We start from the raw sequence: 25084 nt of genomic DNA on the forward strand, positions 1-25084 counted from the left end.
GATAAACACATAATTAGGCAAATTTCCATAGAGTTGTCTTTAGTGTCTCATGCAGTCATAGCAAATATCAACGTAAATGTCACATCTACTTAATGCTTTGTCTTACAAGCTGTGGAAAGCAGCTTAGGAAGCGGTTGGAGTACACTGACCTTAGTCCCATTTGAAACAGCAGTCTTTATGATCACCCCTTTGCATGGTCATAAAGTCAGAGTGAGCATGTAGTTAATATGATGGAGTACTCCAGCATTTCTAAAGGAGCTGGCATTGAGTATATAACATGTCAAGTTATAACAAAGAACAAGGAGAAGAAACTATAAATCCCTCATTTGAGCAAAGTGGAAGAGTAGTTAACAGGGTGTTAATGTGCCTTTCATATTGAACTAATTCATGATAGTCATACTTTACTACAAAACAGAAGTAAATGCATGTGAGATTTAATCTGGCTGGGATAAAAAAAGTTGGCTCCAGCAATTGCACTAGCTAACAAGTGCTCATACAGTACATGTCTTATTCTGTCTAAAACATAAGCACATTTGTGATCAGTTTTTATATCCAATTTTCTAGAAATTGCCACAGAAAAACAATAGTAAATTCTATGTTTCCTGAGTTATGTTATGATGTCCCACAGTGCTCAGGCTTTGGGAAGGCCACTCTGACCTCATTTAGGTGTATAATTATAACTTCTAAGGAATAGTAATTTTACCTCACAGCTGTGCCCTCTTAGCTCTGAGGTATCCATTTTGGAAGAGACTGTCTTCTTCCACAGTGGGGTATTTGGTGGGATGGGAAGGTAGGTTGTCTGTCTGTCTGTCTGGTTGGTTTGTTGGTTGGTTAAAAAGTTAAGCAGTTCACAGACGTATTTAAAAAGAAATATTTTTTTTAAGTTTTAAAACTGATAAACAGGAAATTTAACAGTCAAAATTTGAATGTAGACCAAAATGTAAGATCTCATCTTTCTCTTTCTCTCTCTTTTTTGTCTGTCTTTTCATCAGAATGACAACAGTGCTACAGTGTTTGAAGGCCAAAATTAGGTTTGATTTTTTTTTTTATAGTAAAATGAATTTAAGATGATAACCTCAGTCATCTGATACTGCAGACAGTACTTTGTGAACTCTGTTGTGATTGATTTTCTCCCTAGGGTAAGGCCATGGTACAGTACAGAATGTGTTTACAGATGCTTGCTAAAGTGGGAGGGAAAAAAAAGGCTTCCGCTTGTCAATGGGAGCTGCCCGATGAAATTTGAACTTACATAAGATTGATTGTATTTGACTGTGTATCAGCCACATGAGAGGTGGAGATGAGAAAATTCCTGACACTTAAGTTGCATTTTTGAAAATGTTTAAATACTGTTAACATTTTCTTCTTTTCATTTCTAATTAAACAGTATAGCTGTGGTTGAAGTGAAGATGCTTCTCTTTTAGTGACTGGGATTGGGCGAGGTTACTTTGAAACAAGTGTCTTCATTTGCCCAATCAGTGTCGTTCTGTGAAAGCCTTGTCATGAAGCAGACCCTGTAACTCCTCTGAGACACTCATTTTCCCTCCTGGAGAGGACATACAAAATGAAGCCTATTGGAAGCCCCGGGAGGATCCTAGGGGAAGTGCTAGTGCTAGCACAGCAGTTCTCAACCTCCCAACTCCTGCGGGTTGAAAGACCCTTTCACAGGGGTCCCCTAAAACCATTGGAAAACACAGATTTACAGTATGGTTTGTAACAATAGCAAAATTACAGTTATGAAGTAGCAATGAAAATAATTTTATGGTGGGGGGTCACTATACAAGGAGCTGTGTTAAAGGGTCACACCGTTAGGAAGGTTGAAAACTACTGTGCTAGCGGAAGGAAATGGGACATGGTCAGCTGTCTGGGATTCTGTCTCCAGCTGCTAGGTTCCTCTGGAAGGGTGTGTTGTTTGGCTTTTGGCTGCCCTCTGGTTCATGGGACAATGTTGCCTTAAGCAGATGGAAATTAAGCTTGGAAGGAAGAAAGGCTTTTCCTGTGGGGGCGGAGGGTCGAGCTGCTTTCTTTCACTTTGATTTTGTTTAAAGTTGGTGTGTAGCAGTCAGCCATTCTTTTATGAAGTTATTCGGCTAGTTTTGGAAACCTTTTATCTCTGACTTGTAAACTAGAGCTGACCTCCTTTGCTGTTTGTGATAAGAGATGATTTCCTCTGTTTTTGGAAATGGCTAGTGCAGGCCAAAGGCCACTGGCTTTGTGGCATTGGTTGAATTCTTACTTGTGTTTAGATGTCACCTTCTTTTTAGTGGTTATCCCAGTAAGGGGCATTTGTAAAAATGGTTCCCCAAGTTAGGATGGCTTCTCAAGGTTTTTCAGGTTGATTGATGGTAAAAATGATAAGCACTTAGTAGAAGCCACAAACCATGCTTCCAGTCTTAAGTTTTGATTATTTATTCATTTGCTTATCTGCTATGGGGTTTTGTTTCTCGAAACAGGATCTTACTATATAGTCTGGTTGGCCTGGCCTGGAACTCATTATGTAGCCCAGGCTAGCTCCAGGGCATAATAATTCTGCCTCCCAGTGCTTGAATTGCAGGTGTGAGCCTCACTCTAGGCCTGATTTGATCTTTCCCAGGCTGAACCTAGCACTAAGCTCCAGTTACCCTCTCTGAGGTTCTTAGCTCCGAGTCATCCAGCAGATCACAGGTTTGAACTGGTGGTCCATGGAGTGCCCAGCTGTTAACAGGCAGCAGCTTAGGTGACAGACATTTTTTCAACCCTATCAGATGTGACACTGTGATAAGTCAAGGAGCATCTATATTTCTGAGTCAGGTATCAGCTATTCGTTTTGTAAATACTATAGACAGTGTTTATCAAGATTTACAGCTTCAACTTTCTTCAGAGATAATAAAGTGGCAGGATGGCTTGTGAAAGTTTGGATGTTACATTTCTATGAGTTGACTCTGGCTTCCAGTGGATGTTATTAACTCCTTGTTCCCTCGTTTATAAAACTTTTACATGATTGAAATTGTTTTGAGGCTTAAATGGGATAACAAATGTAAGAGCACCAAGAAGCAAACCTGGCACTCAATAGAGGGCTTTCTTTTGCTCGTTCTGCTGCTTCTCAGTTTAGTATTTGTATCAACCACTAAAATGTCAAATGATATTGTTACTACATGGTAATATATTTCGTGTTGACACATACCTAGACACACTTTTATGAAAACGACAACTATTTGCATCATTCACTTTATGGTTTTTTTAAAGCTTTAACTTCTTGTAAATAAGCTGTTTATCCTTATCTAAGAATCTGCTTTGTAGTTTATGCCTCCCTGGGGTCTAATAAAGGTTCCTTAAGTTTCCATACCTACTTTACATGGGTGGGGGCCTTAATGGGTGGGCCTCATTATTTCAGAATGGTTCTGTTCACCATGAATAAGCTGTGGTAGCTGCCAAAAGGAGAGCCTGGAGTTACTTTCTGTCTCACTGATGTTCCTGTTAGCCTCTTTCTCATAGAGTGAAAATAGGAACAGTTAACTGCCAATCGGAATAGCTGTACTTACCCTATCAGAAGTCTCCTGTAGTAGCACTGCTTACCACATTTAAGTCAGAACCCATGTCTGAGAATCTGGCGTGCATTTACTGTTCATCTGACCAGTCTGCCTAACAACACATCTAAGATTGAAACAAGAGTTGAGCATCAGGACAGGAAAGCCTTTGTGTGTCTCAGGCTCTCCACTTGTGCTAGTAGAAAACAGCTGCCTTCAGGGCCCATCTCCACAACGCTCAAAACACATCACTGCAACACCCCTCAGCCCTCTCTCTGAATCTTCTCCCAGCCCTGGGAAAGAGCCCTGTGAAGATCCACTGCCATAACCAACCAGCTTTCCATTCACATTTGAGATCTCCTTTAATCGTGTCTGTTCTTCCTGGAGCTTTTACCCTAAAGCCTGACACCAGAATTTCAGTGTTCTTTTCTCGCTTGGTCTGCTGACATCACTAGTATGTATTCAGAGCATTATGAGCACCTGCCCCACAGTGGCCTTTCCTCTAAGCTGCTGTACTTTAGTTTCATTTGACTTTTTTACTCTTAGCTCATTGTTCACAGCCTTATATGAGCTGCTACCTCATCTCCCCTGAACTTTCTGGACAGAGGCTAGGTCTGTACCTCTTGGTATGGATGATTCTTACCTCATTTTCCAATGGAAAATACTGGTTGGCTTCATCACTCATTAATATGACACTCTGTGGTTTTGTCTTTTCTCACACGTTATCTGAGTACCCTGATTCCATGTAAGCAATCTAAAGAGATGGCTCAAAGGTTAAGATCACTGTTCTTCCAGAGGACCCAGGTTCAGTCCTCAGCACCCACATGGCAGCTCACAACTGTCTGTCTGTAACTTCAGTTCCAGGGGATCCAGCACCCTCATACAGACATACATGTGGGCAAAACACCAGTGCATATAAAATAAGTAAGTAAATCTTTTAAAAAAGAAATTGAGGCCGGGCGGTGGTGGCGCACGCCTTTAATCCCAGCACTCGGGAGGCAGAGCCAGGCGGATCTCTGTGAGTTCGAGGCCAGCCTGGGCTACCAAGTGAGTTCCAGGAAAAGACGCAAAGCTACACAGAGAAACCCTGTCTCAAAAAAAAAAAAAAAAAAAAAAAAAAAAAAGAAAGATTCATGACCTCTTCATGCCTAGGCCTCAACAAAAGAATCTCTGCAGCTGTTTGGTACCCTTTGGCCTCCCCAAACATTTGATGAAGTTTTGCCTATTATTGTGATAGCGGTTTAACCAACTTAACATATATGAAATGGATTTACTATTTATTATATGAAGTTATGTTTCTCTTTATATTAATTGTCTTTACCTCTTTTAATCTCCCCCCCCCAAAAAAAATATACAACCTATTTGAAGTTGAGAATGCATGGGTTTTAATTCATTTATTTAATTTCCTAATTATTATGAATAATATTTTCAGTTTAGAGAGGACAGAATATAAAAACAATTCTGTACTGACAAGTTTGTGTGGCCAGATCCTGTGATGTGCACAGTGAGTGCTACAGGAGTACAGAAGGGAGACTGACAAGCTGGGCATGAAAGGGACAGTTGTTGTTTGTTTGTTTTGTTGTTGTTGGAGTTTTTGTGACAGCTTCCTTGAAAAACAGAAAGCTTATCTATCACTTAGTACATTTAGTGTATTTCAGTTCTTTTTGGCCCTTAGCTGACACCTTTGTGTAAGCACAGCCTTCATGTGTGGAGAAACCTCTGTCCTCTTTGTCTTGTTTACCTTCATGTCTATCATATTACTGAGCACATTACCTTGTATAGAAATGATCAGTGTTCATTGAGCAGACCGATTTATATTTCAGGTAGATAAAACTACACTGTGACTGTAATATTTGCCTTCTCAGCCCTTGAGGGTAAAGAAATCATAACTATATTAGCACCTCAAACCTGTCTACGCCATGGATTGTCAGGTTATTTTAGAACATGTGTATAGAATATGTATAGAGGGGGCTGGAGAGATGGCTCAGAGGTTAAGAACACTGACTGCTCTTCCAGAGGTCCTGAGTTCAATTCCCAGCAACCACATGGTGGCTCACAACCATCTGTAATGAGATCTGGTGCCCTCTTCTGGCCTGCAGGTGTACATGCTGTGTATATAATAAATAAATTTAAAAAAAAAGAATATGTATAGAACACAAACTTTGAGTATGTCTACGGCAAAGACTTTATTTGAAGCCTTGATGTAAAAGATTACAAAAGCATCCTTTGACGTAAGAAGACAGCATTTCAGTATACTTGCATACTGAGGGTAGATGTGTCAAAATGACTTTCAGCCAGCTTGCTTTCCTCTCCTCACTCACCCTTCTCTCATACTTTATGGTCTACATGTTAAGTGAACAAACATGGTAAAAATTAAGACCCATCTTAGCTATTAACTATAGTATGAGTTTAAATCATTTCTCTCTTCTAAGATTCCTCATCTTTTAATAAGGAGAGTAGGATATGGTCTATATGATCTTTTTTATTGTTAAAAATATGATTCCATGATTATCATTCTTGTGTAGGAATCCATTAGGAGTTTGACTGAAGGATGTTTGACATGGCTGTGCTTATCTTAAAATGCTTTTGGAAACCAGTGTTCTAAATACTTCTTGTGTAGCTTTTCAATCCCCATTATGGCACCAGGGGAGTGAGAGACTTAAAAGACAGTGCTCTATACTCATATTTCAATGAAAGTCTCTTTAGAAAACTTCAGCACTTTCACACTATGGTTTGGAAGATATTGGAATAAACAATGTTGTAAAATAGAAATATGCAGCAGGCAACTTTTTCCTTATAGTCTCTTAGTTAGGAAGTAAATGAAGGTTATGATATTGTTCATTATAACTTTGTTTTTAAACTTAATATATTGTGATAAATGCCCAGTTCTTAGAGACTTTTTGTATTTCCACATTTCAATTTTTACTTAATTTGGAAAGAACACACCAATTGAACTTTCCTGGGACTGTTCTAGATATGATTGTTTATACCATAGCAAGTCACCTGCCAGAACACTTTGTGCTGCTGTACCTGGACTACAGACTGCTTGGCAGGTGTTTAAACTGCTGTCATCTTTCAAGAAGCATTAGTCAGAAAGGAAATGGATGTCGAATGAGCAACAAGCTGAAAACAACATTTTATAACCAAATATAGAAACCCCTCTGTAGGAAAGTCTATCCCAGCAACAAATTAGTCAGAACCTATCTGACAGGCTACTACCTCAAGGCTTGTATCCAAGGTAAACCTGTATCTGTGGAGGATTAAACTTGTGGTGATAATGACTTAGCTTTTTAATACTCACCCTTGTTTATTTTGTGCCATATTTCCTATTTCTTCAAGCTGGGTCTTCAAAATTCTTGAACAAACCACTTAATGTATACTTGCTTCTCCATCTTTAGAGGAATTATAAAATTTGGGAATTCTTTCAACTTGAGACCCTATGATTTCTCTTTTATGACTTATAAAGTTGTGTTAACTCTGTGACACATGCATTTGTATGATCATTTCTTTTTATTTGATTTTCTGAGGTGATGGGAAGCTAATTTCCAATTGCGTTTCTAATTTTTTATATGAAATGTATGCTCCCATTTTACATGAAAACTGATATTTGTGTTATCAGTTTTTTTTACTGTGTGAAATTATAAATACATAGATTATGGAATGAGGAAATTGTAAGACCAGACACCAAACCTGCCCACAGGGCTCTTGTCAGATTCAACTGCACAGTTCACGTAGAGGTACTCTTCTTTGTAAGCACAGGGCAAGTATTCCAGGTTTTTATAATCAGCAAATCACATTTGATCTCTATAATATTAAACATTTGCAACTTATATAAATTTTCCATATTTTATCTTAGAATTTTTAAATATTCATAATGATTTTATATATTTTATTTTCAGTTTTAAGTCATTAAGCTTATATTTCATAGTTGAATGCAGTATTTATTTCAGCTGTTTTTTCAATACTTTTGATGCCTAGTTTAGTCTTTCCTTGTTAAAGATAGTAATATTTTCCTGGGTGGTGGTGGCGCATGCCTTTAATCCCAGCACTTGGGAGGCAGAGCCAGGCAGAGCTCTGTGAGTTCAGGGCCATCCTGGGCTACAGAGTGAGTTCCAGGACAGGCACCAAAACTACACAGAGAAACCGTGTCTTGGAAAACCAAAAAAAAAAAAAAAAAATAGATAGTAATATTTTATTTCTCAAAAGTAAAAGTTAATGTTTCTTTATAAACTATATTAAACATCCCTCTTTCAGCATATTTTCAGGGATTCCATTTTACTGACTTGGAGCTTAATTTAGTTCTCTTTTTCTGTAAGTCTTTCTAAATTAAGAAAATTATTAACTTTAGAAAACTGAGGATTTCTGACTCTACTAAAATGGTTGTTTAGAAAATAAGCATTCAGTCACAGCACCCTTCTTTTAGACCGGGATTGAACCCTGTGTCCAGGGGCAGGCACAGAGTGGTAGTGCTGAGGAGAGAAAGCATCTCTTGTTCTGTGTCGGTTCCCCCTTGTCTGTCGGGCATTCCATCGAAGTGTTAGGAAGCTCCTCCAGTGGACCTTTGGAGTTGTAGTCTACTTACTCTAGAATGTAATTTTGCCTTGAGCTAGTAAGGACCGACCGGGCTTTTACAGAGCTTCCTTTTACGTTTCTTCATTGTCATTTGTTTATATTAGTTCTGGTATTCTTTAACACAGGTTGGGTATCCTTGTTCTAAAATGCTTGGGGAGCCTGGGAAATTTCAAACATTATTTGTGTTTGTAATAGTTTCTGTGTGTTAACTAGACCATTAGATTCATTGCACAGACTGCTTTGCTGTCATGGGAAGTCCTCATGAACAAGGTATTTTCTCTCTCTTTTCAGAATGCATAAGTTGTCACCCTTTTGGCATTTGAACAAGGTATTCTTTCAGTTGTAGCAAAAGTTACCCCTTCACATAATCTCACTCACTAAAAAGGAGCTACAGGAACTGCACACAGGGCCTTAGTGACAGGACACTTCTGAACCAAGCACAAGGCCCAGTCTGATACAGTCCTAAGAAAACAGAAAATAGATGACTTTCTTTTTTAAGAAAAACAGAAAGAAGGTTTGTTGTTTACGTAGAAAAATTAACTAAAAGATTCACTATGATCCGTGCACTGTGATCTGTAGTGTGTTGAACTTTTTTTGTTACTCTGGTAATGACCTGAAACATAACTGTAGATGTGGTGAATTCCGTACATTTACCGAAACCTAATCTGTCTATAAAGCTCTGTCTAAATAGAACTCTGTGTGTCAACTGTACTTACAAGCTAATCACCCAGGAAGATCATACGTTTTCTTCTTTGGCAATGAATACTTAAGATACATGTCCTTCATGTTTATAAGTCATACTATAGATACACAAAAGCAGAGTAAAGTGAAAGAGAATGTTTATGTAGTACTTCACAGGGAAAGCCACAGGGTGAGTAAAAAAGAGGTCTCAGTGCCTAATCACGAAGTTTTCTTGCCTTTTTCTACCTAAGGGTAATTGCTCCTAAGAATTCCCTATTGACTAAATTGAACCCTTACAGAATTCATACTGAAGCCCTTCTTCCCTCTCTTAATTGTGTTTAAACATAGGACCTATAGAGGGGTGCCAAGGTAAAATAAAGCCATAAGGGACATCAAAGCAGCACTTGGAAGAACACAGTCAGTAAGTAGTTCTCTACAAGCCAGATGGGAGGCCTGACCAGAAGTTGATCATGCTCACACTTGATCTCAGTGTTCCAGCCCCAAGATACATGAGAAATTAAATTCCTGCTGCGGACTTGGCAATGATAGGCAGTCCTTAGTGTCTGCAATTTGGAAAAAGATCCCTCAGACATGCAAACAGTTCCAAAATGCAAAACGTGAATTCATCGTGCTCCAGGCACTGTGCTGACTCGAAATGGAATAATAGAGGCATACCTGCTATGATCTTCTGCCCTTCCACAGAGCCTTGGACTTCCTCTAGCATTTGCTTGAGCATTGATTTCTTGGTTTCCTGCGTGTGTCACGTGTTGTTAGACCTAGTATGGTTGTGTCTATAACTGAACACATACAAACTTCTTTTTTCTTGTAATTTTCCTCTAAAACAGCACCATATTAACAATTTTGTGTATCATGTTAGATATTGTAAGTAACTTAGAGATAACTTATCCAAGATATGCATAGAGTATGTATAAATGGTATGCTTTGATAAGGACCTTAAGGATCTGCAGACCTCAAGGGCTCCCCAGTTTCTCAAGGCTTGGAGATAGAGGGATGACTGTATTTTATTATGGTAGTTCAAGCACACATCATTGTGGTGATCATGGGCTAGGATATAACCTTTGAAGGCCTGCCATAGGTAATCTGAAGCTGACCAAACTGACCTCACCTTGTAAAGGCTACATAACCTTTGAAAAAAGTGCCACAAACAGAAGAATGTGACTTTAAAACATGAACTTGTGGGTGACAGGTTCAAACCATAGCATTCTGCCACTAGCCATCACAAATTCACATAATCTGAACAGTTCTAGTAGCGTTCAAAAGCCTAAAGTTTAAAGTCTCTTTTGCGACTCACGGCAAACTTAGCTGTGAGCCTTTGTAAAATTAATAACTTCCTACTTCCAGTGTACACTGGTATAGAATAGTATTTCTATTTCAATAGAGACAAACAGGAAAGTAGCAAGAGAAGACTGGACCAAAGCAAGACTTGAAAGAGCCAGGAGAACATTCAGGACTTACCTGAAGCCCCATGTCCAGCTTCCAGGGAATGCGATGATAATGAGAGCTGTGACAGGGGCAGCCTTATCCCTACAGCCCTGGCATTTGTAGCATATGTGGCCACTCTCCCAGGACAGCCCCACTCAGTGCCTACAGTTTTTCTTGGAAAACATTCCAGATTCAATAGAATCTCCATTGCAAATTCAGCTTCACTCTATTGTCATAGCTTCATGTATAACCTGCTTGCAGGTTTCCTGTAAGGAGTCTAACCTTGCTCCATATTGTCTGAGCTCCTAAGCCTTTCTTGAGTCTTCTTAACCCTGTGTGTATGTATGCTATGTGATGCCTACAACACCAGTACAGTGGGAATGGACCTGGGAAAGCACTTCTCTGGGCGGTGTTCCATGTTCTCTCTCTCTCTCTCTCTCTCTCTCTCTCTCTCTCTCTCTCTCTCTCTCTCACTCACTCACTCACTCACTCACTCACTCACCCATTTTTTTTGAGACAGGGTTTCTCTGTGTAGCTTTGGTTATCCTGGAACTCACTCTGTACACTAGGCTGGACTCGAATTCACAGAGATCCACCTGCCTCTGCCTTCTGAGTGCTGGCATTAAAGACATGCGCTGCCACCGCCACTGCCGCCGCCACGCACCACCACCACCACCACCACCACCACCACCACCACCACCACCACCACCACCACCAGGCAAAGTGCTCTCTTTTTAAAGCAGTTTCCTAAATGAATTTTCTACTTTACCATCCTGAAATGTTTAATGCGTATCTAGCTTTCAAGGCACTTTGTCCACAGTTGCTTTGACACAACTTTAAATGCTTTCATGGTGCTTGTCTAACCAAATAGAATTGGTTTCCCCCACATCTGTTTACTTCTGATATTAACAGTAAACCTGCATAGAAGCTGCAAACAATAACTATTCTGTGGGCTTGAATTTTCTTCTCCCATGTCAATTAGTCCATTATTATTTAATTCAGCCTCGTTCAGATTTTCAGGACACAGGCAAAACACAAATTACTAGCCAGAATATAACATCCCTGGACCTCTAATCCAGTTCCCACCAGACACTTCATGAGCAGTGTTTACTGTCCATATTTCTTTAACATTCTGCTCTAACAAGCTCCCACCAGAAATGGCCCATTAAGCTCTGGAGGCTTCTCTAGTCCACATGTGAAAACAGTTGTAAATTTTTCCTGCAGGTTAATTCTAAAGGCCAAAGAACCGTGGTCAGGTTTAGTGACCATCACAACCCCGTTTCTCTGTTACTGATTTTCTGTAATAGTTAACCTTTTGTGCCACTGTGACTGCGATACCGGTCAGAATCAACTTATGCAGGGAAATATTTATTGTAGCTCATGGTTTTATAGAGAGAGCAGAGTGACTAAAGGGAGAGGCTGGGTCTTCCAGTGACCTGCTTCCCCCAGAGGAGCTCCCACCTCTTAAAGGTTCTACCTACAGCCTCTGAGTAAAGCACTAACTGGGAACAAGAGCACCAGATTCCAACTCTCACCATGCTATTTATTATCAGCAAAGGACAAGAAATTATCCACACACACCCCTTTTTTTCCCACCGATATGCTTTTGTAATTTGAAATTTCTGTAAGAGATTCCTATCTCTAAAACATTTGTCACACTGGAACATTAGAGTTGTTCATTCTGTCTTACTTTAAAGATGGATCATTAGTGGGTAGCATTGGCTGTATATTCAGGCTTACCACAAAATGAATGGAGAACCTCTAATCTCCCACCTTTCCCTAGTTGTAAGTTTTTTAATCTGTGTTATGTTTATTACAGTTGGTGAGCATTATTGGTGTTGTAGATCCTTAGGATCTTGACAGGTGCACCATATAGAGCAGCTTTGCTGCTGTGAGAATCCTGCATTATGCCTATTCTTCATCCTTCACCTGCCCCAATCCCAGACAACAATTTTGGTTTTCATTTTTTGGCTTTAAATGTCGGTGGCGCCACCATTTGTATGATGTCATCATTAGAATCTTTTTACTTAGTAGCTTGCACTTGAAGCTCTTCTGTGTTATTTGTGGGTAGCTATCAGTCCATCATCTAGCTGTACCAGTTTGACTGTCCATTGGCATATTGGAGGACAACTTGGTTGCTTCCAGGTTTGGACACAGGCAAATCAAGTTGCTCTGAATGCTTGTGTATGGGCCGGTTCTTGAACCTACAGTTTGGACTCTTGGGAATGGATGCTAAGGAGTCCCTGGGTTATATGATAGAGGAGGGTGGTTGTTTCCTGATGAACTGTCTTCCAAAATTCCTGCACCATTTTACATTTTCAGCAGCAGTGATTGCTGCTTTTGCTCCAAGTCTTGCCAGCTTTGCTGTTGTGGTGACTTGGATTTTAAGTGTCTGATTAGTGCTATGGCATTGTTGGCTGTCGTTCTCCAGTGACACGCTGTGGACCATCTTTGCATTTGCCTGCTTCCCATCTGTGTGTCTTCTTAGGTGAGGTGTCACTTCAGAGATTTTGCCTGTTTTTTAAATGAGATTTCTTATCTTGTTGAGTTTTAGACTTTGTATTTCATATTCCAGTTCTTTATCAGGAATATATAATGTACAGATTCTAGCCCAGTCTGGCTTCCTTTATTATCTAGTCTTTCACAAAGGGGAAATTAATTTTAGTATCACTGTAGTTACCCCATAGCTTTTTTCTTCATTTATAAATGTGATAATTTAGAGCTTTTAATGTCAAGGAAACTGATTTTCACCTGAAGAACTACTACCTGAGAAGTAAACCTTCACACCTCCCTCTTTTCCCTTCTAACATTATGCTACTGTATAGAGCAAGCATTTCTACCTACCTATATCACTGGGTCTCTAAATTAGGCAAATGTGATGCTTTGTGTATAGATCACATCCTGCACAAGAGCAGCCATGTTTTAAAATACAGAATAATTGTTCTAGTGGGCAACAGAAAGAGGATTTTAAATTAGGTACATTATAGAGAGGAAGTGGAGCGGGTGGGGGGCTAGAGCCGAGAACCATGTTGTGTCACCTTTTGGTGACACAATGGAAGCTGGCACTCTAAGCTCTGCTGACTTGTACCTGTTAAGGCCTGGTTTACTCTTAACACTCTATATTTCAACTTCTCTGTCTTGAACAAAAATCATCCCTGAGAACCATTAGAATTCTCATAGTCTTGTTTTTAATTTGAATTCTTATTATTATTTTCTTCAAATTTCCTATAGGAGTGTTTATATCGTTTTCATCTCTCCCCTCTAAGTCCTCCAGCTTCTTCCTTCTTGAATTCATGACCTTTTTGATAATTATTGTTACATATATACAATGTTTTCTTTCCAGTATTTGATGCTTCTATTATGCATTAGTTGTTTTTGTAATGGTGTCAGAGCTAATGTTAGGGGAATTGTCTACAGAAATCCTGGCTATGCCCTGTTTTAAGATAATAAGGTCAAGCCAAGTGTGGTGGTGTACACTTACAATCCTAATATTCAAGAGAGTGAGGCAGGAAGAACATGAATTCAAGTACCTGCTGAGTTTGAGGCCAGCCCCTTTTTTTAGAAATAGTAATAGTAAATAAGAAAGAAAAAGCGTTGCTGATATTTAAAGGAAGTGCTTTATCTTCTACTTACTGAAACCTAAAAGAGAATTGAGACGTATTAGTGACAGCACCTCTTACAGACTCTTTCTAGGAGTCTCATTATCCAAGGTTGGACTCAATTAAATACATGATCCTTCTACCTTAGCCTTCTAAGAGCTGGGACTACATGCATGAACCACCAGAGTGGCCTTTAAACATGTGATAGACTATATCTTTATGTGTTTAAAGAAGCAAAACATTTTCCTTGATTACTGTGCCCATATTAGAAGGCCTTATACCAGGATTCTTCGTTGTCTCCATGAGCAAAAGAGGGGGAAAGCAGACTTAATAGCCAAGAAGCAAAAGAGAAACAGCATCCAGAAGGTATAAAAACATACTCTAACTGCTGGGATTCGATTGCCTTCTTGTGCTGAAGTGACACGTTGTGCTTTATTTGGTTCTAGCTGGAACTCTACTAATAATGCTTACAACTTTTGGAACTAGAGCTAAAGTTCACTTAATATACACAGTGTGTTGTTTAATGACTCAGACATTCATCAAGTAAAAAGTCCTTGTCACCTTCTGTGGTGCCCAAAGCTGCTGTCTCTACAAACCTGTAATAAGTGTGTGACGCCCTAACAGCCTCCCCACCCCAGCATTCTTCCCTCTTCTCTGGAGGCTTGATAATGACTTTCATTGCCACCACCACCGCCCCCCACACACATCTTCCCTCCCAGAAAGCCATCTGTGTTCATCTCCAGCCTAAAATAGATACCACTATTCATCATTCTTTAATGCTTACATGATGTTCCCCGAGCCATAGAGGCAGGAGCTATGTCCATTAGGAGATGTATCTGTTAGGACTGGGCTCCCCACATTCCGTTGATCTTTGCATGGTGTCCAGTTGTGGTTTTCTACAGTGGTCTCCATTTGCGGTTTTCTACAGTGGTCTCCATTTGCTGTAGAGAGGCGATCCTTCGACAAGATTTGATAGCTACACTTACTTGTGGGTATAAGGATAAACTTTAGAATGTAGTTAAGGAATTATACTGATCTAGCAAAGTGGTCGTAGTAAATTCTCTTCTAAGATCCATGACCTCACTAGCCCTGGAGAGTTGGCTATGTTTCTAGTACCAGGCATAATTTTCTTCCTGTTAAGTGGGCCTTAAAGATTTAAGTCTACTTAGACAGCTGGTGGTTACCAGAGTGCCTCTATTGTACCTTAGTGGATGTTTTGCCATGCTGGTCATTGTACTGGTTTCTAGTTACCACAACTAAGTAGGACTATTAATTACTGCCCTCCCTTGACAGCTTCCATAGTATTTTCTGGTACAGGGGAGGCTATACAATAGAAAGAAGACTTTGCTGTTAGATAGAGCTCTAAAGATCCAAGTCTTATTTCCTAAGTGTGTGGTGTCTTCAGCAATAGAGACTTACCTTCAACCTCTGAGAGGCATCCCAAGGCCCTCAAAGGCCCTATATTGTTGTAGGAGCCATTTGGATACTCTGACCACTTGAGAGGAGCTCGCTCATGACTGGTAGTGGGGTTTTTGATAGTCTGTGGTTACTGTGTGTAGGGGGTGGGGCTGTCAATTGTCCCAACTGGCCATCTTTTGTAGCCAGGCAAGGCTTCCAGTGGTGAGACTCAGTTGCATTCATTTGGGTTGTTGGCCAAGAGGGTCCTGTGGAGATTCCTAAAGAACCCAGGCTGATGCTAGGACAGAAGGCTACTTTGTTATAAAATTTCTCATAGTTATTTTCACAGGTATCTCTCCAAATATTCAGCCCAAGAGAAACTGAAAGAAAAGAATATACTGGTAGTTTTTCCTATGTGTTCAACTTTTCATGGTATTCTAAATGTTATATACTCAGCTGAAATGTTAATCTGTACTTCCACTTTTCATTTTAACATAGATAGTAACATCTGAAACTATGATTCACTGTTCTCATTGTACTTTGATCAAGCTTCAGGTTAAAGTATAGGCACTTGCTCAAAGTTGTAATTCTTAAAAATTTCAGGTAGGGCTATAAAAAATGGCCAGTTCAGATTCTATATCCTCCATTACTAGGAGTCCTCACTAGGGTCTCCCTCATAGACTCCAGGAAGATATTCACATCACCCCCAAATGCTCCCCAATTCCAGCAGTCTCCCCGTACTCACTCCCTCCACCCCTCCCCATCTGATCCTTCCCACCCGTATCCCCACCTACACCCAGTCTACCTGCAAAATTTATTCCATTTCCTATTCCCAGTGAGATCCATGTGTATCTCTCCCCACCCCAGTCCTCTTTGCCTAACCCCCTCTGGGTCTGTGGGTTGTAGCTTGATTATCATTTACTTAACAGCTGATAATCTACTTATAAGTGAGTACATACCATATTTGTCTTTCTGAGTCTCAGTTACCTCCATCATTTTTTTCTAGTTGTATCCATTTGCCTGCAAACTTTATGATGTTAATTTTTTAACAGCTGAGAAATAATCCATTGTGTAAATGTGCCACATTTTCTTTATCCATTCTTCATTTGAAGGATATGTAGGTTGTTTCCAGTTTCTGCCTATTAGACCCAAGAGAGTTATAGTTATGTCTTGAGGTAGATCAAGTCCCAATTTTCTGAGGAACCACCATTTTGATTTCCATAGTAGTTGTACAAGTTTGCACTCCCACCAGCAAGGGAGGGGTATTCACATTGCTCTACATCCTCACCAGCAAGAGCTGACATTTGTGGTTTTGTTTTTTTTTTTTGTTTTTTTTTTTTTCTTTTTTTTTTTTGGTTTTTCGAGACAGGGTTTCTCTGTGTAGCTTTGCGCCTGTCCTGGAACTCACTTGGTAGCCCAGGCTGGCCTCGAACTCACAGAGATCCGCCTGGCTCTGCCTCCCGAGTGCTGGGATTAAAGGCGTGCGCCACCACCGCCCGGCGACGTTTGTGGTTTTTTTTTTTTTTTTTTTTTTGGTTTTTTCGAGACAGGGTTTCTCTGTGTAGCTTTGCGCCTTTCCTGGAACTCACTTGGTAGCCCAGGCTGACCTCGAACTCACAGAGATCCACCTGGCTCTGCCTCCCGAGTGCTGGGATTAAAGGCGTGCGCCACCACCGCCCGGCGACATTTGTGGTTTTGATCTTAACATTCTGACAAGTGTAAGATGGAATCTGAAAGTAATTTTGATTTGCATTTCCCTGATGGCTAAGAATATTGAACATTTCTTTAAGTGTTTTTCCGCCATTTGAGTTTCCACTATTAAGATTTATCTGTTTAGATAAATCTGTACCCTATTTTTAAATGGATTATTTGGTGTTTTTGATATCTAATTTATTGAGTTCTTTATATATTTTGAATGTTAAACCTCTGTTCATTGTGGAGTTTGGTAAAAATCTTTTTCCATTCGCTAAGCTGCCTCTTTGTCTAATTGATAGTGTCCTTTGCCTTACAGAAGCTTTTCAGTTTCATGAAGTCCCATTTATTAATCATTGATCTTAGTGCCTGTACTGTCGGTGTTTGCTGTTCAGATAGTTGTCTCCTGTGCCAGTGCATTCAAGGCTATTCCTACTTTCCTTCCATCAGGTTCAGTGTATCTGAATTTATGTAGAAGTCTTTGATCCACTTGGACTTGAGTTTTGTGCAGATTGATAAATATGGATCCATTTACATTCTTCTACATATCCATCCAGTTTGACCAGCACCATTTGTTGAAGATACTTTCTTTTTTCCAGTGTGTATTTCTGGCTTCTTTATGAAAAAATCAGGTGTATACATATGTGAATTTATGTCTGGGTCTTCAATTCCGTTGATCAATGTGCCTATATTTATGCCAGTACTATGCAGTTTTTATTACTATAGCTCTGTACACAACTTGAAATCAAAGATACCTCAAGCAGTTCTTTTATTTTTCAGGGTTATTTTAGCTGTCATGGGTTTTTTGTGTTTCCGCATGAAGTTAGAATTGTCTTTTCAAGGTCTGTAAAGAAGTATTGGAGTTTTGATGGAGATTTCGTTGGATCTGTAGATTGCTTTTAGTATGATGGCCAATTTTACTGTTAATTCTAATGATCAATGGGAGATCTTTCTATTTTCTGATATCTTCTTCAATTTCTTCCTTCAGAGACTTGAAGTTTTTTTTTTTTTTTTTTTGGTTTTTCGAGACAGGGTTTCTCTGTGTAGCTTTGCGCCTTTCCTGGGACTCACTTGGTAGCCCAGGCTGGCCTCGAACTCACAGAGATCCGCCTGGCTCTGCCTCCCGAGTGCTGGGAGTAAAGGCGTGCGCCACCACCGCCCGGCCGAGACTTGAAGTTTTTATCATACAAGTCTTTCACTTGTTTGGTTAGCATTACCCCAAGGTATTTTATATTATTTGAGGCTATTGTGAACAATGTTGTTTCCTTGATTTCTTTCTCAATCTGTTTGTCATTTGTATGTAAGAGGGCTACTGATTTTTTGAGTTAATATTGTATCCAGCCACTTTGTTGAAAGTGTATATCAAATGTAGGTGTTCCCTAGTGGAATTTTTAGGGTCACTTATGTATGCTATCATAACATTTGCAAATAATGATACTTTGACTTTTTCCTTTCCAATTTGTATCCCTTTTATCTCCTCTGGTTATCTTACTGCTCTAAATACTATATTGAATAGATAATGCGGAGTGTGGACAGCCTTGTCTTGTTCCTGATTTTAGTGGAAACTTTTGAGTTTCTCTCCATTTAATTTGATGTTGGCTAGAGGCTTGCTGTGAATTGTTTTTTGTATCCCTAAGCTCTCCAGGACTTTTATCATGACGGGGGTTGGATTTTGTCAAAGGCTTTTTCAGTATCTAATGAGATGATCATGTGGGTTTTTTTTGTTTTCTTTCAGTTTATTTATATGGTGGATTACATTTACTGATTTCGCTATGTTGAACCATCCCTGCATCTCTGGGATGAAGCCTACCTGATCATACTGGATGATCTTTTGATGTGTTCTTGGATTCTGTTTGCAAGTATTTTATTGAGAATAAATTGCATCTGTGTTCATAAGGTAAATTGGTCTGTAATTCTTTATTGAGTCTTTTTGTGGTTTGGGTATCATCGTAACTGTGGCCTCATAAAATGAATTGGGCAATGTCCCTTCTGTTTCTATTTTGTGGAATAATTTGAGGAGTATTGGCATTAACTCTTTGAAAGTCTGGTAGAATTCGTCTAAAACCATTTGGGCCTGGTCTTTTTTTTTTTTTTTTTTGCTTGGGAGACATTTAACGACTGCTTCTAATTCACTGGGGTTATATATCTATTTAAATTGTTTATCTGATCTTGATTTAACTTTGGTAAGTGGTATCTATTGAGAAAATTATCCGTTTGTTTTAGATTTTCCAATTTGTTAGAGTACAGGTTTTTAAAGTATGTCCTATGATTTTCTGGATTTCTTTGGTATCTGTTATGCCCTCCTTTTTGTTTCTGATTTTATTATTGGATATTCTCTCCCTCTTTTAGTGAGTTTGGATAAGAGTTTGTCTATTTTGTAGATTTTTCTCATATAACCTACTCTTTGTTTCTTTCTTTTTTTTTGTATTATCTATTTTATTGATTTCAGCCCTCAGTTTGATTATTTCCTGCCGTCTACTCCTCTTGGGTGTGCTTATTTCTTTTTGTTCTAGAGATTTCTAGAGTTAAGTTGCTAGTATGAGATCTCTGCAGTTTTTGTTGTTGTTGTAATGTAGGCACTTAGTGCCATGAACTTTCCTCTTAGCACCACTTTCTGTGTGTTCCATACATTTGGGTATGTTGTATATTCATTTTCATTGAATTCTAAAATGTCTTTAATTTCTTTATTTCTGTCTTAACCCATTTTTTTTTCTTTTTATTCAGTAGAGAGTCGTTCAGTGTCTATGAGTTTGTAAGCTCTCTGTTGTTTCTGATGTTGTTAATGTCCAGCTTTAAACCATGCAGGGGGTTACTTCAGTTTTCTTGTGTCTGTTGAGACTTATTTTTTCTAAGCATGTGATCAGTTTTGGAGAAAGTTCCATGAGGTACAGAGAATAATTTTGTATTTCGATGAAATGTTTTGTCAATATCTGTTAGGTCCATTTAATTTATAACATCAGTTAGCTCCTGCATTTCTCTGTTAAGTTTTTATCTGGATGACCTATCAATTGTTGAGAGTGGGGTATTGAAGTCTCCCACTGTCAGTGGGTGAGGGTCTATATGTGATTTAAGCTGTAGTAGTGTTTCTTTTATAAAAGTGGGTGTCCTTGTGTTTGAGGCATAGATGTTAAGGATTGAAATCTCATCTTGATAGATTTTTCCCTTGATAAATATGCAGTGTCCTTCCCCATTTCTTTTGATTAATTTTGATTTGAAGTCTGTTTTGTTAGATATTAAAATGTCTACACCAGCTTGCTCCTTGGAGATCCATTTTCTTGTAGTAATATCTTTCTCTAACCCTTTACCCTAGTGAATGTCTATCCTTAATGTTGAAGTATGTTTTTATATGCAGCAGAAGGATGAATTCTGGTTTTGCCCCATTCTGTTAGTCTGTGTTTTTTTCATTGGGGAATTGAGGTCATTGATAATGAGCGATACCAATGAACATTGATTGTTAATTCCTGTTACGTTGTTCTTGTTCTTATTGGTAGTGTGTGTGGGGGGGGTGATTTCGTGTGTGGGGGGGTGATTTCGTGTGTGTGTGTGTGTGTGTGTGTGTGTGTGTGTGTGTGTGTATTTCCCTTCTTTTGGTTTTGCTGGTATTAGATTATTTATTTCCTGTATTTTCATGAGTATAGTTTACTTCATTGGTTTGGATTTTTTCCTTCTTGCTACTTCTGTAGGGCTGGATTTATAGATAAATGTTATTTAAATTTGATTTTATCATGGACTACCTTTTCTCCATCTATGGTGATTGACAGTTTTGCAGGGTATATTAATCTGGGCTGACATCTTTGGTCTCTTAGAGTCTGCATCTCATTTGTCTAAGCCCTTCTAGGTTTTAGAGTTTCCATTGAGAAGTCAGGTGTAATTCTAATAGGTCTGCCTTTGTTACTTGGTCTTTTTCCTTTGCAACTTTTAATAGTCTTTCTTTGTTCTGTATGTTTAGTGTTCTGATTATTATGTTTAAGGGGACTTTTTTTCTGTTCTAACCTATTTGGTGTTCTGTATACTTCTTGCACCTTTATAGGCATCTCCTTCTTTAGGTTAGAAAAATTCTCTTCTATATTTTGTTGAAAATACTTTCTGGGCCTTTGAGGTGGGATTCTCTGTCTTCTATTCCTATTATTCTTAGGTTTGGTCTTTTCATAGTGTCCTAGGTTTCCTGGATGTTTTGTGTCAGGATATTTATAGATTTAACATTTTCTTTGACCAACCATTTCTTCTATTGTATCTTCAATGCTTGAGATTCTCTCTTACCCAAAAAGAAAGAAAAAGAAAAAGAAAAAGCCGGGCAGTGGTGGCATACACCTTTAATCCTAGCACTCGGGAGGCAGAGCCAGGCTGATCTCTGTGAGTCTGAGGCCACCTGGTCTACAGAGCGAGATCCAGGACAGGTGCCAAAGCTACACGGAGAAACTCTGTCTCAAAAAAAAAAAAAAAAAAGAAGAAGAAGAAAAGAGATTCTCTCTTGCATCTCTTGTATTATGTTGGTCAAACTTGCCTCTATAGTTCATGTTCACATTCCTAAATTTTTCCTTTCCTGAATTCACTCAGTTTTTGTTTTCTTTATTGTTTCTATTTCTATTTTCAGGTTTTGAATAGTTTTGTTTCCTTCAACTGTTTGCTTGTTTTCTTGTTTGTTTTCCATAAGGTATTTATTCATGTCCTCCAATTGTTTGCTTCTGTTTTCCTGGCTTTCTTTGAGAGATTTTCTTCTTTTTCTTTCTTTCTTTTTTTTTTTTTTTTCTTTTTGGTTTTTTGAGACAGGGTTTCTCTTTGTAGTTTTGGTGCCTGTCCTGGATCTCGCTCTTGTAGACCAGGCTGGCCTCAAACTCACAGAGATCAGCCTGGTTCTGCCTCCAAGTGCTGGGATTAAAGGCGTGCGCCACCACTGCCCAGCTCTTTGAGGGATTTATTTGTTTCCTCTTTAAAGACTTCTATCATCTTTATAAAGTTGGTTTTAAGGTCTTTATCTTGTGCTTCAGCTGTGTTGGAATATTCAGGGCCTGCTGTGGTAGGCTAGCTGGGCTCTGGTGCAGACTTTGCCCTGGTTGTTACTGGTTGTATTCTTACACTGGAGTCTAAGCATCTGGGTTTGGGGTGATTGTAAGTCTAGGTGCTGATTTCTGGATTTGTTTTTATTGTGCGGGTGTTTTGTTCCTTGGTTTCTGTTTTCTCTCTGGATTTTCAGAGTGTGTTGGCTATGTGTTGCCTATTTTACTGGCCTACTTATCTGGTGTGTTTGTGGGGAATTCTTGTTGGTGTTGGAGGCTCTGGGAAGGGTATGCCAGAGGTAGATGGTCTGTTGCAGTGCTAGGAGTAACCTTGAAAATTGGGTCTTGGGGAACAGAGAGTGGAGAAGGTCCATGTGCAGCCTACCTCGTCTTCTGGCAGGTATGGCCTATGGTTGATCTGGGGGTCTCTGCCTGAGTTGGGGGCTCGGACAAAGCAGTGAGTCCAGGGAAAATGTTTTGTGGTGGGTGGGATAGGATGGTCTGAGGAATCCACAGGAAGTATGGACAGGATTCAGTTTTTCATTGACACATGAATAAGATTTACTAACATTGATTTTGAAAGGCTTAATCAGCATTTTACATGCTAAGACTCATGATATGAACAATGTCACACTGTATTACAAGTGAAACTCTTTGAGGAGTTGGCAAGGATGCTCTTAAACGGTGCTTCACCAGTCACCCAGGCTAGTGCTGAACTTGGCTCTTGCATGGTGGAGATTATAGGCCTGTTCCACCAAGCCTGATGACCAAGTGCTGCCTTGAGCTCTGCAGACCTCCTTTAAAATATGTTCACAACCCATCCAGACTTTCATTAGCTGCAAAACTTGGTGTACACGACTGCATCTTAGACCTCAGCTTCCCTCTATCCCTTGTTTTTATTTGTTGTTTCTGGTATTGCTCACTCTCTGTTCCCACCAGTGCATGCTGTGTGACTACAAAATGGTTTGGTGTTGCTGTGTATCTTGTAGTCATCTTAACCCAGAGTTTCCACTTAGCAGTCTCTTTCATCCTCTGGTGGGGAAAAGGCTTCAGAAGATCCTGAAGTACAAACAAAAGAACATACCCACCTGCCAGGTCTTAAAATAGCTCGTGAGAGCTGGGCGGTGGTGCCGCAGGCCTTTAATCTTAGCACTAGGGAGGCAGAGGCAGGCAGATCTCTGTGAGTTCGAGGCCAGCCTGGTATACAGAGTGAGTTCCAGGACAGCCAGAACTGTTATACAGAGAAACAGTGTCTTGAAAAAACAGTCGTCGTTAAAAACATAGCTTATGAGATAGAAACATTTTTCATTAGTCACAGTAACATCCACTCAAATTCACTCATATCTGATTTTTGTTGGAAAACACTGTAATTAGCCCCACAGCCACTGAGTTTCATGTTTGTGTTGATAATAGATACTGTTGATGTTTATTGCAATCTTAGTGTACACTTAACATGCATTTTGTAAATTATCCAACTTACTTCATCTAGGGTACAAAATTGGGATACTCTGGTTTTATAGAACAGGAAACTACAGCTTAGAGTAACTTTCTTAAGGTATCATAGCTAACTTGTAGAACTAGGGTGTAAGCCAAGGTCTAATTCCAAAGCCTGTGTCCAGAAGTCTGCATTTTTTGGTGTGTATTGTATATTTAGAATGGTTTTGTCTTCAGGTGACAAAGGTACTAACAGTAGAAACTTTGCTTCAAAACCTTGAAGACAGTGATTCTAACATAGTATTAGATAACAAGCACTCTAGTTCACATGACAATTGGAAAAGATTGTCTTCTAAATGTTCTTTTTTTTAGATTGATTTATTATGTATTATGTTATTATTATATTCTACATTATTCATTATGTATACAGTGTTCTGCCTGCATGTATACCAGCATGACAGAAGAGGGCATCAGATCTCACTATAGATAGTTGTAAGCTACCATGTGGTTGCCAGGAATTGAACTCAGGACCTCTGGAAGAGCAGCCAGTGCTCTTAACCTCTGAGCCATCTCTTCAGCCCCTCTTCTAAATACTCTTAAGGGACAAAATTATACCTTACAGATAAGAATTTGTAGAATACTGTCTTTAAGGGCATATCTGAACAAGAAAGAATTTGTCATACAGGCCCTATCTAATTGATTCAATGTGTATGTGTTCTCTTCCCTGAACTCACAAGTTATCTTTATGTTCAGTACCTAGTCATAATAGCAAGGCATGAAAGCCCTGAGTGGCCATTATGTGAAGTGAAAGTGAAACTTGGGTTTGCAGTAGAAACACTTAGATGTTAGAGATGCCAGAACACTGGGTTATTTGCCATGGAAAGCTGATGAGGGAGTAGAACCAGATAGAGAGAAATGGCTGTTGGCAGGCTTAGGGAAATGGCTCTGTTAGTAAACACCTGCTGCCTGAGAGTGAGGATCTGAGCTGAGATGCCAGCACTGATATGCAAAGCTGGACGCATGGTCATATGACTCTCTAACTGTGGCTTTAGGTGAGGCAGAGGGATGGAGGAGTACAGGAGAGGGGGCATGGCAGGAGGAGCCCTGGCACGTGCTGAGCAACCATCTAGCATCAGGCTCAGTGAGAAACCCTGTCTTAAAAGATACCCAACATTGACCTTTGGCCTTCACACTCACACTTGAACATGGACTACATGCATACACACATATAAACAAAAAATTGAAATTTTCAGCTAATTTTTTTAAAAATTAAGAGGAAAAGTTCAAATAGGAGCCACAGGGGTAATACTAGCAGCTTATAGACTGAGAAGGAGTAGGACAACATAGAGAATGAATGAAGTATCCGAGGAAAAGGATAACTGGTAAAGATCACAGGATTAGGGTCATTGTCAAAAAGAAGGATTTGCTTTCAGCTGAAAGAGTGTGGCTCTGTTTCATATTATGAAAGAAAATTTATTGTAAATATAGATGATTTCACAGGTAGAGGATGGAAGGTTGAAGGGAGTCAGGATTGGAGTTAGTTGTCTCCTCTCAACTTGAAAGTCTGTTCCATCAAGTCTTGTTTGACCCATATTAATACTAAATCCATATTAATACTGAATCCATCCTTGAGATGTTTATTTTGTATTGTGCGTAGTACAATACATAGAGAGGCTGATCCCTCTTTTTTAATAATAGCCAGAAGTCAGAACTAGAAGGGTAATCATTCTGAGTCTGGAGTACCTGTGAGTCATCTTAAGATGAT

The 25084-nt window shown here is 39.4% G+C and overlaps 1 protein-coding gene across 4 annotated transcripts in view; it reads left to right on the forward strand.

The window, feature by feature from the left end:
- The window catches only part of Spata5 (spermatogenesis associated 5), a 179100-nt gene that overhangs the window by 126894 nt on the left and 27122 nt on the right, over positions 1-25084 (forward strand). Inside the window, exon 16 of one of the 4 annotated variants that reach the window (XM_052730639.1) lies at positions 18624-18746. The exons of 2 other annotated variants lie outside the window; for them this stretch is intronic. In XM_052730639.1, the coding sequence (XP_052586599.1) occupies positions 18624-18653 (30 nt within the window). In that variant the 3' untranslated portion in view covers positions 18654-18746. Of the gene's footprint in view, positions 1-992; positions 1032-18623; positions 18747-25084 lie in introns of those variants that run through there. One more of the 4 variants, XM_052730638.1, reaches the window with a different exon arrangement.

This window comes from Peromyscus californicus, unplaced genomic scaffold, assembly GCF_007827085.1.
Source record: "Peromyscus californicus insignis strain IS unplaced genomic scaffold, ASM782708v3 Scaffold_9__1_contigs__length_137607984, whole genome shotgun sequence".
NCBI lineage: Eukaryota > Metazoa > Chordata > Mammalia > Rodentia > Cricetidae > Peromyscus > Peromyscus californicus.